General features: G+C 49.3%; 2 protein-coding genes across 5 annotated transcripts in view; one reads left to right on the top strand and one right to left on the bottom strand.

The window, feature by feature from the left end:
- Positions 1–1,507, bottom strand: part of Kif1c (kinesin family member 1C) — a 29,599-nt gene extending 28,092 nt beyond the window's left edge. The window contains exon 1 of the mRNA XM_059271091.1: positions 1,352–1,507. The gene's annotated coding sequence lies outside the window, so the exon portion shown is untranslated. The remainder of the gene's footprint in view (positions 1–1,351) is intronic.
- Positions 1,508–1,702: 195 nt separating this feature from the next.
- On the top strand, positions 1,703–13,557 carry Inca1 (inhibitor of CDK, cyclin A1 interacting protein 1). 4 transcript variants are annotated; one of them, XM_059271089.1, is made up of 7 exons: positions 1,703–1,825; positions 5,030–5,116; positions 11,128–11,241; positions 11,454–11,493; positions 11,744–11,937; positions 12,570–12,729; positions 13,184–13,557. In XM_059271089.1, exons 2-7 carry the CDS (start codon positions 5,073–5,075, stop codon positions 13,325–13,327), a joined length of 696 nt encoding a protein of 231 aa, XP_059127072.1. In that variant the 5' UTR covers positions 1,703–1,825; positions 5,030–5,072; the 3' UTR covers positions 13,328–13,557. The 4 variants fall into 4 exon arrangements, with proteins under 4 accessions (XP_059127072.1, XP_059127073.1, XP_059127070.1 ...); XM_059271090.1 differs by lacking the exon at positions 1,703–1,825 and adding an exon at positions 1,915–2,058 and having other exon boundaries at positions 13,212–13,557; XM_059271087.1 differs by lacking the exon at positions 1,703–1,825 and adding an exon at positions 1,916–2,058.
- Positions 13,558–13,616: the final 59 nt, after the last annotated feature.

The following is a 13,616-nucleotide window of genomic DNA, read 5'->3' as shown; positions in this document are numbered from 1 at the left end:
GAGAGAACAGCCGAAGAAAAGGAAGGGGCGACAGAGATGTTGACAGGACAGGGAGCGGGCTCTGGGGTGGAAGCACAAGCTGGAAGCCGAGAAGAGGTGTAAGAGGGGGCCAAAACTCCAATCACAGAACCCTGATCTATAATTCTTCTCCAGGGTCAGCAAGAGAAAGAGAGAGATCAGTTCCCACATAGAGCTGACCAGCCTCATCCATGAGGCAGGGTCCACAGGCTAGAGGTATAGCCTGGAACAAGGATCCACAGGGCCTGCCTTGTGGTCCCCAAACCCCTTGCCCAGCCCCCAGAACTTCCTCTTCAGGATCCAGGACAATGGGCAGGGGAGGGTGGGGTCATCCTGTATGCATAATATCAACCCCCAGGACTCCAGGCAGGGAGACCCGGAATACCTGTATCTTGAGAGGGGATCTGCAGGCAAGGGTTGGGGAGGGGGGCTTCCTCAAAGAAGAGCAAAGGGAAAAGGGAACAGACTGGTCCCAAACCCAACCTGGGACTAGTGCTATGGCGTCCACTAGCCTGGGGAAGGTGCCAGGCTGCAGGCTAGGAATGTGGGTGATCCGGGTGCCCACACCCTGGGAGGAGAGTCTAAGGAGCCCACGCCTACGGATAGCAGGGTGAAGACAGGAAAAGGGTTCAAGGATGCCGCATCGCATCCCCACCTGTAGTCCCCAAAGACCTCCAACTTCTGTCATGCTGGGTTGGACCTCACCTCACCAGCCTTCCTAGGCAGAGCAGGGGAGGGATAAAGGGGCTGATCTATCCCACCACAGGAAGGGAGTAGCCGAAATCAGAGGCTGGCTCAGGAAGAATAGCCCTGACCCCCAAAACCCTGTCTAGGGGAGGGAAGGACACCAGGGCGGACACGCAATGTGACACCTCCGACACTAAGAAAACAGGGAATTGGGTGGCCAGGCTGGGACATAGTGGGGTAAAGGAATAAGGGAGTAGGTGCAGAGTCTGCGGGTACAGCTTTAAGGGCTCACTGGGGAGGAGGCCGCGGCTGGGGTGGGGCCGACCGACCCGAAAGGGGGTCTCGGGTCACCTGCACCTTGCCCACCGGCAGTTCTCCAACAGGCCCCCGCCTGTCCGCTCGGGGCGGCCATGAGTTCCCGGCCCTCCAGTCCAGCCGACCGACGGCTGTCCGGGGCCTGGCACCTCTCTGCGCCTCCGCGGGATAAATAGCACATGATCCGAGCTCTCGCGCCTAGCCCGCCCGACCGGGTCGTGCAATCGGGACCTCCGAACCCCGGCTCCCTGGCTCCCCGCTTCCCCCCCCACACCCCACCCCAGCGCATTCCTCCGCGGGCGTCCCCTCCCTGCCCCCCACCGGCTCTCACCTCGTCCCGGCAGGACTCCCGGGCAGAGAGCAAAGGGACAAACTTTCCTGGAAGCCTGAGACTGGAGACGGGGGGACACCCGGGGCCAGTTCGGGGGGCTGCCCCCGCCCCTCGCCGGGTCCCCGGGCGGCGGGCGGCGGATCGCGCCCCGGGGGCGGCAGCAGTAGCGGCGCCAGCGGCCGGCGCCCGCCCGGGCAGCGCGAGCTGGGGCGGGAGCGAGGGGCGGGGGACGGACGGACGGGCGGGCGGGCCGGCGGGCCGGCGGGCGGGCGCGCGCGCGCGCGCGCGGACGGGGCAGGCGGGCACGCGCTGTCCCGGGAAGGAGCCCGCAGGGCCACTCTACTTAAAGGGGCAGTGCACTCTCGACAGTACGGCCCACCGGGCGGAGGCCAGGCCACTGAGCCGCGGACACCCGGGGAAAGCAGAACGCCCGGACGTGGGAAAAGAACCAGCGCTCCCGAGGAGCCGGGAAAGGTGGGAGCGGACCCCGGAGGGGACTCAGGTCGGAGCCGCGCACGTCGCCGCCGTCAGAGGCTCTCCGAGGAGGCGGGGCTTGCTGGCAGACCACGCCCCCGGGGGCGGTCCTCTCCGCCCGGCCATCGGGCGAGCCGGGCGAGCCGGGCCAGTGGGGGCGACCACGGTCACTGCGGAGCTGCCCCTTCCTGCCCGACCTGAGGTTCCAGAATTCCGCTTCGCAGTGGCCTCAGGTGATGGGGCCAGAGGCAGGCGTCGCCGGCGCAGCCGCTCGGTTGCTGTCTTCCCAGACAGCCTTCCAAGTTTGCCTCCCCCGACCGCCGCCTCAGCCCCCGTCGGCCCCCTGAGGCTCAGGTGTCTTCTTAGGCCGCAGCTGCCTCCTCAGGGCTGGAGACCCCGGCCCACAGGGGGGTCTGCCCACGTCCCTCAGCGTGGGCTCCCTACCTCACGGCCCTCCTGCCTACTGCCAGCGGTTTGGCTGTGGGCCCCCGTCGACCTGCCAAAGGTCGCCTCAGCCCCTTCAGGCCCAAGCCACGCCCTCAGGCCTGGTCCTTCCCTCCTGGCAAGACCACCCCACCACCAGGCTCCTGAGCCAGGGCACCACCCTGCAGATGCCCATCTACCCTCTTGGCTGTGTCTGGCTGCCGAGGTCTCGAGTCTCCCTTGGTCAACTAGTGATTCTATCCGGCTGCCTTAGATCTATCTGTCCAGCCCCTTAGACCTAGGTCAGCCACTCGGGCCCAGCCATCCGAAGGCCGCACGCCCCTCAGCAATTGCCAATGGCTCCCTTAGTTCTAGACCCCTTTCTAGCTCAGGACATCCGGTTTCGAGCTCACATGCCCTTTCAGCCCAACTCTACCCCATCTACTACTTCAAGATACCCCTTTTGTTCTTTACGTTCCTCGACCTTTCTCAGCTCAGTTTGGCTACCTACCCTTGTTAGTTTTTTGTGCGGTTTGTGACTGGCAGGGTCTCTCTCTGTAATCCATACCGCAGTCTGGATTTAAATTCTCAATCCTGAGTTAACTTCCTGAATGTTGGAATCCCAGGATTGCCAAACTATGTCTAGCGCACCTGTTGCTTCCGACACATTCTGATTGGCTTTTTCTGTTTGGTGCAGGTCTCCATGCGCGCCTCACTTACCTAGTAGTTTATTGGCTAGGGTTCCCAGAGCCGGGCATGCAGGCCAGCGGCTCTACCACTGAACCACATCTCTACCACTTCCCTAGCTTTTTTTTTTTTTTAATTTGTTTTGTTTTGTACAAAGTCTCGCTGTTAGAAACCAGTCTAGACTCAAACTCATGATACTCCTTCGCGAGCCTCCTGAGTGCTTAGGATTACAATCTGTGCTGTCACCTCTGGCTTTTATCTAATATTTGTTCATGTATTTTATTTTATTTTTCTGGGTTTTTTGTAGTATTCTTTTTAAAAATTAAGTATTCATTGTGTGTGTGTGTGTGTGTGTGTGTGTGTGTGTGTGTAGAAGTCAGATGCAGGAATCGAACTCAGGTCATCAGGCTGGGGCAGCAAGCTCTTTTATCCATCAAACCAGCTCCTTGGTCCATATCTAGTATATATTTTTTAAGACTTTATTTTTAAGCTGGGCAGTGTTGGCATATACTTTTAATCCCAGCAGAGGGCAGCCAGGGCTGCACAGAGAAACCCTGTCTTGAAAAAGACAACAAATTCGTTTAAATTACCTATGTGAGTCTGTGGGTGAGGGTCTAGTGAGGCTGTGGGTGCTTGTGGAGGTCAGGAGAGGACATCAGATCGTCTAGAGCCAGAGTTACAGGTGGTTGTGAGCTGTCTGACTTGGGTGCTGGGAACCAAACTCAGGTCCTCTGCAAGAGCAGTAAGCACTCTTAAACGCTGAGCAGTCTCTCCAGTCCTTAGAGCTAGTGTTTTTCAATTTTTTTCTTTATAATTACACCCCCAAACACCTCTCACCATATCATCTTTGTCCCAAATGCTGTCTCGGTGCAGCTGAGGTTTTTATTTATTTCATCTTTATGTGGGTTTTGCTTGCATGTACAGGTGTGCACCATGTGTGTGCCTGGTGCCCACAGAGGTCAGAAGAGGGTGTCAGGTGAAGTTACAGATGGTTGTGAGCCACCACGTGGGTGCTGAGAACCAAACGCAGGCCCTCTGCAAGAGCAGCAAGTTCTCTTAGGAGCTGAGCCATCTCTCCAGTCCCACAAGTAGAGTTTATTTTAAAAAAGGTTCTAACATAGATTTAACCATAGGCATTGAAAGAGAAAGGGAAGGGGGCTGAGGAGTGGCTCAGTGATTAAGAGTCCTTGTTGCTTTTGCAGAGGACCTCTTCTGCCCTCCTCCAGCTCCTGCATACACATAGTACACATAAACCCATACAGGCTCACACACATACACATAAATAAAAAATTGGTAAGTAAATCTTGGAAGGAAGAAAAGAAGAGCCCAGGAAAAGGTCCGTATGCACCCAAGTATGGGTACAGATTTCTCGAGAAAGTTCCTGTGCAACTGACTTCTCTGTTCACTTTACCGTGGACCAGCACTCCAACACTGCGAACCTTTAGTACCGTTCACGTTGTGGTAACCCCCTCCCCTAACCATAAAATTATTTTGTTGCTACTTCGTAACTGTAATTTCGCTACTGTTATGAGTTGTAATGTAAATATCTGTTTTCTGATGGTCTTAAGTGACCCCTGTGAAAAAGGTCGTTGGACGCCAGGGGGTCGTGACCCACAGATTGAGAACCACTAATGTAGACGCTCTCAGTTGCTGCTTCCTCCTTTGTTGTTTCTTTCTGCACAGTTTCACTAACCTTTCGTATCCAGTTTCTTACCAACCCTCAATGCCTCCACTTCTCTGTCCGCAGTCACCAGTTCTGTTGTCGAAGGCCTCTGCCCCATCCAGTTTCCACCTGTCAGGCCTCCTGCTTCGTCATCTTGTACTACAATTAACTTAACTTGCCTCTGTAATTTTCGCTTACTCTATACTTTTAGCTCCAGAAAATTTTCTCCTTCACATCGTCCACCTTGCCTGTTGTTTTTATCTCCAGCTTTACATGTTCAGTTAATAGTACAGCACTGTTGTCTCTCTCAGAGTTACGAAGCTCTCTTTTTTCGGGGATGTTCAGTCCCTTTCCAATCTCTCCACTTGCTGATGCTGCGGTCCCTACAGCTATTACATGAGTGAATGACTCATTATCCATTATCCTCCCAGCACCAAGGAGGAGATCCATCCTGCTACCCAGCGGAGTCCGGTCATGCAGGGACAGGAAGATGGAGACAGCATCCTCCCTTTTGCCAAGTGAGTCCTCCTTGTTGGGTGGGAAGGATAAGGGTGGGATGGAGGGAAGATTGCGTGCTTGGATTCTTCTCGGAAAGGAATAAGAAAGAACAGGAACCTCAGTGCCTGTGTTTTGGGGATTGATGGTTCACTAATTTATTCAATAAATGATTTACTATTGTTGTTTTATTTTATTTATTTATTTATTTATTTATTTATTTATTTATTTATTTATTTTTGGTTTTTCGAGACAGGGTTTCTCTGTGTAGCTTTGCGCCTTTCCTGGAACTCACTTGGTAGCCCAGACTGTCCTCAAACTCACAGAGATCTGCCTGGCTCTGCCTCCTGAGTGCTGGGATTAAAGGCGTGCGCCACCACCGCCCAGCTGTTGTTTTATTTTAAATTGTCCATGGAGGCCAGAAGAAGGCTGGGGATACCCTAGAGCTAGAATTACAGGTATTTGCGAGCCCACTGACGTGGGTGCTGGAGAATGAACTCAAGTCCTCTGCAAGAGCAGTGTGTGTGCCCTTAACCACTGAGCCGGCACTCTAGCCCCAACAGTTTTTGAACACTGTAATAGACATTGGGGATTCAAAAATTAGAAAGAAAGGGGGTCCTCCTCTCACAGAGCTAGTGGTAGAACAGAATGTACAAACAAGCATCATTACACCTAGTTATGAGAACTACACAAAAAGATAAATAAATATAAAGTAATGGAAAATAGAGGAGATATAAGGTTAGGGTCACTGTAGAAAACTGTTGTGTAGAAGTTAATTTGAAATGAGATAGAGCTTGTCTGCAGAATGGGGATGGCGGGGGGGGGGGGGGGCGGGCAAGAAGGAAATAAATTTGGAATGTTCTAGTAACAGGTCAGACCAATGTAATTGAAACTTGTTGACTGAAGAAATTGTGAAAAATAAAGTTAAGAGAATTAGGCAAAAGCCAGATCATAGAAAACCTTGTAGGCCATAAACAAAATTCTGTATTTTTATTCTGAAGATGGAGGAGATAAAAAGTTTTAAGTAAGCACACTTTTTTCCTCAACCTTTTTTATTATGGAAAAATTCAAATAAATATAGTAGAGAAATAGTATCATGAACTGATGTACTCCGGTGAAATTCAATAATTTTCATTATATGGATATTCTTTTTTTTTTTTTTTTTTGGTTTTTCGAGACAGGGTTTCTCTGTGTAGCTTTGTGCCTCTCCTGGAACTCACTTGGTAGCCCAGGCTGGCCTCGAACTCACAGAGATCCGCCTGGCTCTGCCTCCCGAGTGCTGGGATTAAAAGCGTGCGCCACCACCGCCCGGCATTGGATATTCTTTTTACCTATCTATCCCCCTCAATTTTTTTAAAGATTTATTTATTTATATGTCTCTGTGAGTTTATGCACACATATATGTGCAGGTGTATGCACCGTATTGCATACATAGGTGCCAGAAGGTGTGGAGTATCCTCTATCACTCACTACCTATTTTTCTCTAAATTTTTTGTTGTTGTTTTTTCAAGACAGGGTTTCTCTGTATAGTTTTGGTGCCTGTCCTGGATCTTGCTGTGTAGACTAGGCTGGCCTCGAACTCACAGAGATCCACCTGGCTCTGCCTCCTGAATGCTGGGATTAAAGGCATGCACCACCACTGCCTAGCAATTTTTTCTCTACATTTTTTTTAAGGTTTCATTTATCTTATTTTATATGTATGAGTGTTTTTTGTCAGCATGTGTGTGTGTGTGTGCACCGTGTGGGTTCTGGGAACCTAATCTGGGTCCTCTGCAAGAGCAACAAGTGCTTTTAACTGCTGGGCTGTCTCTCTAGCAGAACCATCTCTTCCTTTGAGGCAGGGTCTCTCTCTGAACCTGGAGTTCACATTTTCTCAGAGTGGAAGCCTGAAAGCCCCAGCCGTCCTGTCTCTGCCCCTTCAGAGGTAGGGTTACAGGTGTGTGAGGGACACGTAGCTTATTACATGGGTGCTGGGATCTGAACTCCAGTTCTCATGGTTGAACAGCAAACACTAACTCTTAAGCCATATCTCCAGCCCCTGTGTTCATTTGTTTTTGAAATGGGGTCTGATATAGTTTAGGTAGCCTCATGGTTACTATGTAGACAAGGATGACTTTGAACTCCTGATCCGCCTGTCATCATCTCCCAGGTGCTGAGATTACACACATGTACCAGAGGGTGTTGGATCTCCTAAAGGTTGGAAGTTACAGGCAGTTGTGAGCTGCCTGATGGGAGTGCTGGGAACTGAACCTCAGCTCTCTGAAAGAGCACCAAATGCTCTTAACCACTGAGCCAATAAGATACCATTTTAAAAGATTATTCTCACTGGACTCAGGAGGCAGAAACAGAGGGGAAAAAAAGATTACTTTCTCTTGCTCTGTGTAGTAGCATTAGGGGAGGGGAATGAGAATAGAAGCACTTGTTGGATCTGGGTTCAATTCCCTGTACACACACACAGCAGCTAAAAACCATCTATACCTCCAGGTCTAGAGGATCCAATGCCAGACTTCTTCCAGTCTCTGTGGCCACTGCATGAATGTGATACACAAACACACACACACACACACACACACACACACACACACACACACATATATGCAGGCAAAACATCCATACACATAAAATAAAAAAAAAATACATCCTTAAAAAATAAAAAGAACAGGGGCTCGTGGGATGTCTCAGTGATTAAGAGGACCCAGATTCAGTTCCTAACACCCACATGATATCTGTAACTCAGTTCCAGAGGATCTGATACATTCTTCCAGGCTCTGTGGGCACTGCATGCACATGATACATAGACACACATACAGGCAAAACATTATAGTATGAAATAAAAATAAATTAAAAGTTCATTTTTTGCCGGGTGGCGTTGGCATACGCCTTTAATCCCAGCACTCAGGAGGCAGAGGCAGGCAGATCTCTGTGAGTTCGAGGCCAGCCTGGATTACAGAGTGAGTTCCAGGAAAGGCACCAAAACTACAGAGAAACCCTGTCTCAGAAAAAAATCATTTTTTGGTTTTTTAGAGACAAGGTTTCTCTGTGTAGCTCTGGCTGTCCTGGAACTCGCTCTATAGACCAGGCTGGCTTCAAACTCAGAGATCTTTCTGCCTCTGCCTCCTGCCTGCTGGGATGAAAGGCATTTGCCACCATTGCCTAGCTAAAATTTCAAAATTAAAAAAAATAATAATAGAAACAGGGAGAGTAAAATAGAGAGACCCTTGTCATAGTCCAGGGAGAGAAAGATGATGGATCTCTCCAATATGGTGAGAATGGAAATGGAAACCGTGGTCAGATTTGGGTATTGTTCAGATATACAGCTCACTGGACTGGCCAGTTAGATACAGGAAATGAGGGGGAATATAGCATAGCATGTTTTTGGCCATAGCAGTTAGGCATATGGGGTATATCTTTCATCAGATTAAAGGCTGAGCAGATGTTGGGTGGAGCCTAAGGAGGAACCGGGGCTTGAACAGATTTGGAAGTGTTAGCACACTGGAGATGTTTAAAGTCATGATAATTGAATGAGACCACCTACAGACAGATAGAAGAGAAGAATATGAAAGACTCCCTGATATTTCACTTAAAGACTAGGAGGTTGGGCCAGGCATGATAGCTCACATCTTTAATCCCAGGACTCAGGAGGCAGAGGCAGACAGATCTCTGTGAGTTCAGCACCAGCCTGGACTATATAAGCAAGTTGCAGGACAGTCAGAACTACATAGTGAGACTCTGTCTCTCAAAACAAACAAAAACTCAGAAGATTAGGCATCATTCAATCTGAGGACAAGGAAGTCACGAGCACTCTTCTCACATAGCTCCGTATATCCTTCCTGCATACAAGGATGTCAGTGGTTCTTCAACCCAGAAGACACAGCAGGGGGAAGCGCTTCTCTCTTGGATCTTCACTAACTTAAAGGAACCTTGCCTGGCAAAACCACCTGAGTAGCCAAAGCCTTTCTTCCTTTCTTTCTTTTTTTTTTTTTTTTTTCAGTTTATTTTGGTGTTTTGAGACAGGGTTTCTTTGTGTACCCTTGGCTGTCCTAGAACTCACTCTGTAGCCCAGGCTGGCCTCAGACTCACAGAGATCCACTTGCCTCTGCCTCCCAAGTGCTGAGATTAAAGGCATTTCCACCATAACCTGATCAAAGCCTTCCTTTTAACAACTCTGCTTGCTAAATATTATGTTCTCTGGCTATGCAATATAAAAGCTGAAATTCAAGCTGAGTGTAGTGGCACATGCCTTTTAATTCTAGCACTCAGGAGGCAGAGGCAGGTGGATCTCAGTGAATTTGATGTCAGCCTGGTCTACAGAACGAGATCCAGGACAGCCAGAACTACATAGTGAGACATTGTCTTGAAAAACCAAAAAGGAAAAAGAAGAAGAGGAAGAGGAGGAGGAGGAGGAGGAGGAGGAGGAGGAGGAGGAGGAGGAGGAGGAAGCTGGGATTCAGTGAGACCTGAGGGTTCAACCATAGCCTTCACCATAGCTCCTGTCTCCAATCAAATCAGAGTCATTAACCTCTTTAGCTAAAGTGGACAAAGGGCTGTGGCTGTAGCTCAGCTAGATATAGTGTAGGTGGTACAGTGCTTTCTTTCTTTTTTTTCTTTGTTTTGTTTTGTTTTTCAAGACAGGGTTTTTCTATGTAGCCCTGGCTGTCCTGGAACTCATTCTGTAGACCAGGCTGGCCTCGAACTCAGAGATCTGCCTGCCTCTGCCTCCCAAGTGCTGGGATTAAAGGTGTGCACCACCACAGTCCCAGCTGGTACAGATGCTTTCTTAGCATTCAGGGAACTCTGGGTTTGATTCCTAGCACTGCATAAAAACTAGGTGTAAAGCCCGATAGTGATGGTGCACGCCTTTAATTCCGTCACTCAGGAGGCAGAGGCAGGTGGATCTCTGTGAATTTGAGGCCAGCCTGGTCTACAGAGCAAGATCCAGGACAGCCAAGGTTACACAGAGAAACCCTATCTCAAAAAAAACAACAACAAAACAAAGAACAAACTAGGTGTAGTGGTACATGCCTATGATCCCAGCATTCAAAAGGAGAAGGCAAGAAGATCTTTAATTTTTTATTATTTTAATTTATGTGTGTATCTGCATATGTATGTGGGTGCCTGCAGAAGCCAGAAGAGGGTTGGACCCGACAAATCTGGAGTTACAGGCAATTGTGAACTACCTAGCCTTGGTTCTGGGATTTGAACTCAGGTCCTCTGCAAGATCAGCATGTGCTCTTAACCACTGAGCCATCTTTCCACCCCTGTGAAACAGGAGGATCTTAAGGGCAATATATCGAGTTTGAGGCCAGCCTAGAATATATGAGACCCTGTCTTTAAAAGAAGGAGAGAGAAAACATTATGACTCATGCTTCACCCCACTACCCCAAGACAGGGTTTCTCTGTGTAACAGCCCTGGCTATTCTGGAACTCACTCTGTAGCCCAGGCTGGCCTAGAACTCACAGAGATCCTCCTGCCTCTGCCTCCCGAGTGCTGAGATTAAAGTGCCACCATCCTTCATGACTCATGCTTTTAAGCCTAGGCAGACACAGGCAGATCTCTAAGTTTAGGGCCAGCCTAGTTTATATGGCAAATTCCAGGACAGCCAGAGCTACATAATGAGACCCTGTCTCAAAACAGAGATGGGAGGGAGAGAGGGAGGGAAGGGAGAAGGAGAGAATGAAAGGAAAGGCATGGCTTGTGAGCAGGTGGACAGCTAGGACCCCATGGGAAGAACCACTCCTGAATCCAGTGGGAGAGGAGATGCTCTTAGGCAGTGGTTCTCAACCTTCCTAGTGCTAGGACCCTTTAATATAGTTCCTCTTGTTGTGGTGACCCCTCCCTCAACCATAAAATTGTTTTCGTTTCTACTTCAAACTAATTTTGCTATTGTTATGAATCATAATGTAAATATCTGTGTTTTCCAGTGTCCTTAGGGGACCCCTGTGCAGGGCTGTTTGAACCCCCAGAGGAAGGGGTCAGCACCCACAGGTTCAGAACAACTCTGAGACCTGAGCCTACCTTGTCCTCTTTGAGCAGGTGTTCCAGGGTGGTCAGCCGACCTTCCCCCTGTAGCCTGCCTTCCCAGAGTAGCAGACCAATGCCTCAGTCTTATGGAGATGCCTTCTGGGAGAATCTTAGCCAAAGGTCTAGGTGAGTAGAGGAGAAACCAGAAGCTGGAGGTGGGGAGGTGAGCTATACTATTTTTATTGATCATAAATCCTTACAGCAGTAAGTGTGTGTGTGGAGGTCATTTCACACTACTTGATGGAAGTTGTGGCTCCAACAGGAAGTCAGGAGAGTTATGGGGGAAATGGTATTTTTAAGGGTGTCTTTCTGACTCCAGCTCCTCTATTTGTTCTTAGCTCCAACTGGATGGAAGAACAGCACATTCCACCAATACTGGTATAACAGACTCTGCTCCTCAACCTTCTGTTAAATTGTGCCCACTGCCTTCCTAGCCTTAGTACCCTTTCTCTTTGGTATTTCCCAGCCAGCATACTAACCAGACCCTGTTTTTACCATAAACCAAGCATCCTGTTTTCCAGATCATGCCCCAACTTCCAGAGACCCCTGATTCTCTAGTTCAGCCCCAAGTCCCCTGAAACCAACACCTGTCTACCCATTTAGCAACTGTTCTTCCTTCTTGGCACAGAGGGCCACTGGTTGCTCCCAGCCTGGCCTGCATCCTCTTGAGGGACTCCCTCCTCCTGAAAAGCTTTGGAGAAGAAAGAGGAGGAAGCTGCATTTGGAAAGAATGCAAAAGGGGCCTGGAAACATTCCAGCCCGTGTCAGAGCTGTTACTTATCATCTGGAGGACCTGAGGAGGCGACAGAGAGTCATCAATGAGTAAGGAGACATGGCATCTGGCCTCTGGGAGCCAAGCAGGGATTGGTGGCAGGGTAATTTGAACTAAAGAAAGTTGAGAGCTTTGAGAAAATTCATTGGTACTTGGAAAGGAACCATGCCCCTGGTGTGATTCAAATATGATTTCTTTATTTTTGCATTTAATTATGTATATGCATATATACTGCATTCCACAGCATGTGTGTGGACGTCAGAGAACAATTTATGGGAATTTGTTTTCGTCTTCCATCATCTGGGTCCTGACTTAGATCATCAGGCTTGGTGGCAAATACCTTTACCTGCTAAGTCATCTTGCTGGCCCTTAAAAGTTTCTATAATATGGAAAGAAGCAATTGAGGGATGGAAGGTAAGTCACATTAGCTGGAAGAGTGAAATGGCCCAAGATGACAAGAAAGCATATCATTGAACTAAGGGAAATTAGGGGTCACTGACAGGTAAGTCCCTGAACTGAGAATTCTTCTGTCTGTAGAGAGCAAAAAGTTGGGGTGAGTTGAAGGTCAAATGGTAACACCTATGAGTCTCAGTGAGAAGTACTTCAGACCAGGGAAGCGTGAAGAATGAAGCTGGAAGCCTGACCTCCAGTCACCTTGCCTCTAAACCTAATGTCTCCACAGACTGAAGAAGGCCCAGTGGGGTAGCTCTGAGGCTACACCTGAGCTCCCAGTACTTGAAGAGGGCTGTGGATTCCTCAGCACTACTGAATACCTTGACGTGGAAGAAGAGAAAGGAACCTATCCACAGGAAGAGAATTATTTTGTCACTCCCAGGGATCAGGTATGATTGGAGATGAACTTGGTAGGGGTAGGGTGGAAGGTGGTGTCAATTCATAATCTCGAATGGGAGGCAGCAGAAGCCAGAAGCCAAGTTGGATAGCTGAATTTAAGAACATAAAGTAGTCATGAACCCGAGCTTTTGAGGTGTGTGTGTGGGGTGGGGGGTGCCTGGATTTGGCCATTAAGAAATCTGGAGAGAGCCGGAGGGTGGTGGCGCACGCCTTTAATCCCAGCACTCGGGAGGCAGAGCCAGGCGGATCTCTGTGAGTTCGAGGCCAGCCTGGGCTACCAAGTGAGTTCCAGGAAAAAGCGCAAAGCTACACAGAGAAACCCTGTCTCGAAAAACCAAAAAAAAAAAAAAAAAAAAAAGAAAAAAAAAAAAGAAAAGAAATCTGGAGAGAGACCTGTTTTTCCACCCCACCCCGCCCCGCCCCTTCAATTTTTCTCATCTACAGCTGCTTTGGTCTCCCTGGACTCCCTTAGGCCAGGACGGGACCTATGCCTCTGGGCGGCTAAGCTCTCTGGCCCACAGCACTGTTACAGCCTGGAGGAACCCCTCTTACAATCCTCAGAGGATGGCGTTGGAGTCTGAAGAGTAGTGGAAAAGGGAAACCATCCATGCCCGAGCTTCGGGACCCAAGACCAATTCAAACACAAGACTCTCCTCATCGGTGGTGTCAAGGCGGTGGTTTCCCTCTCCTAACCCTAACTGTTGTTCACAGCCCACTGGAGTTCCTATCGAACGGCCCCATCCTCTCACAGCCGGGTTTCCCCCTAGACCAGACCCTGGTCTTGTGTTCTCTCTGTTGTTATTAAAGAGTCCGGAGTAGTCTTGCTTCTGATCGAGACAGTGATGGAGAGGAAATGGAAAGGAAGACTCTTTTGATT

This window comes from Peromyscus eremicus, chromosome 8a (assembly GCF_949786415.1).
Source record: "Peromyscus eremicus chromosome 8a, PerEre_H2_v1, whole genome shotgun sequence".
NCBI lineage: Eukaryota > Metazoa > Chordata > Mammalia > Rodentia > Cricetidae > Peromyscus > Peromyscus eremicus.
Note: the sequence above shows the minus strand (reverse complement) of the source record. Positions and strands in the feature narration are given on the sequence as shown.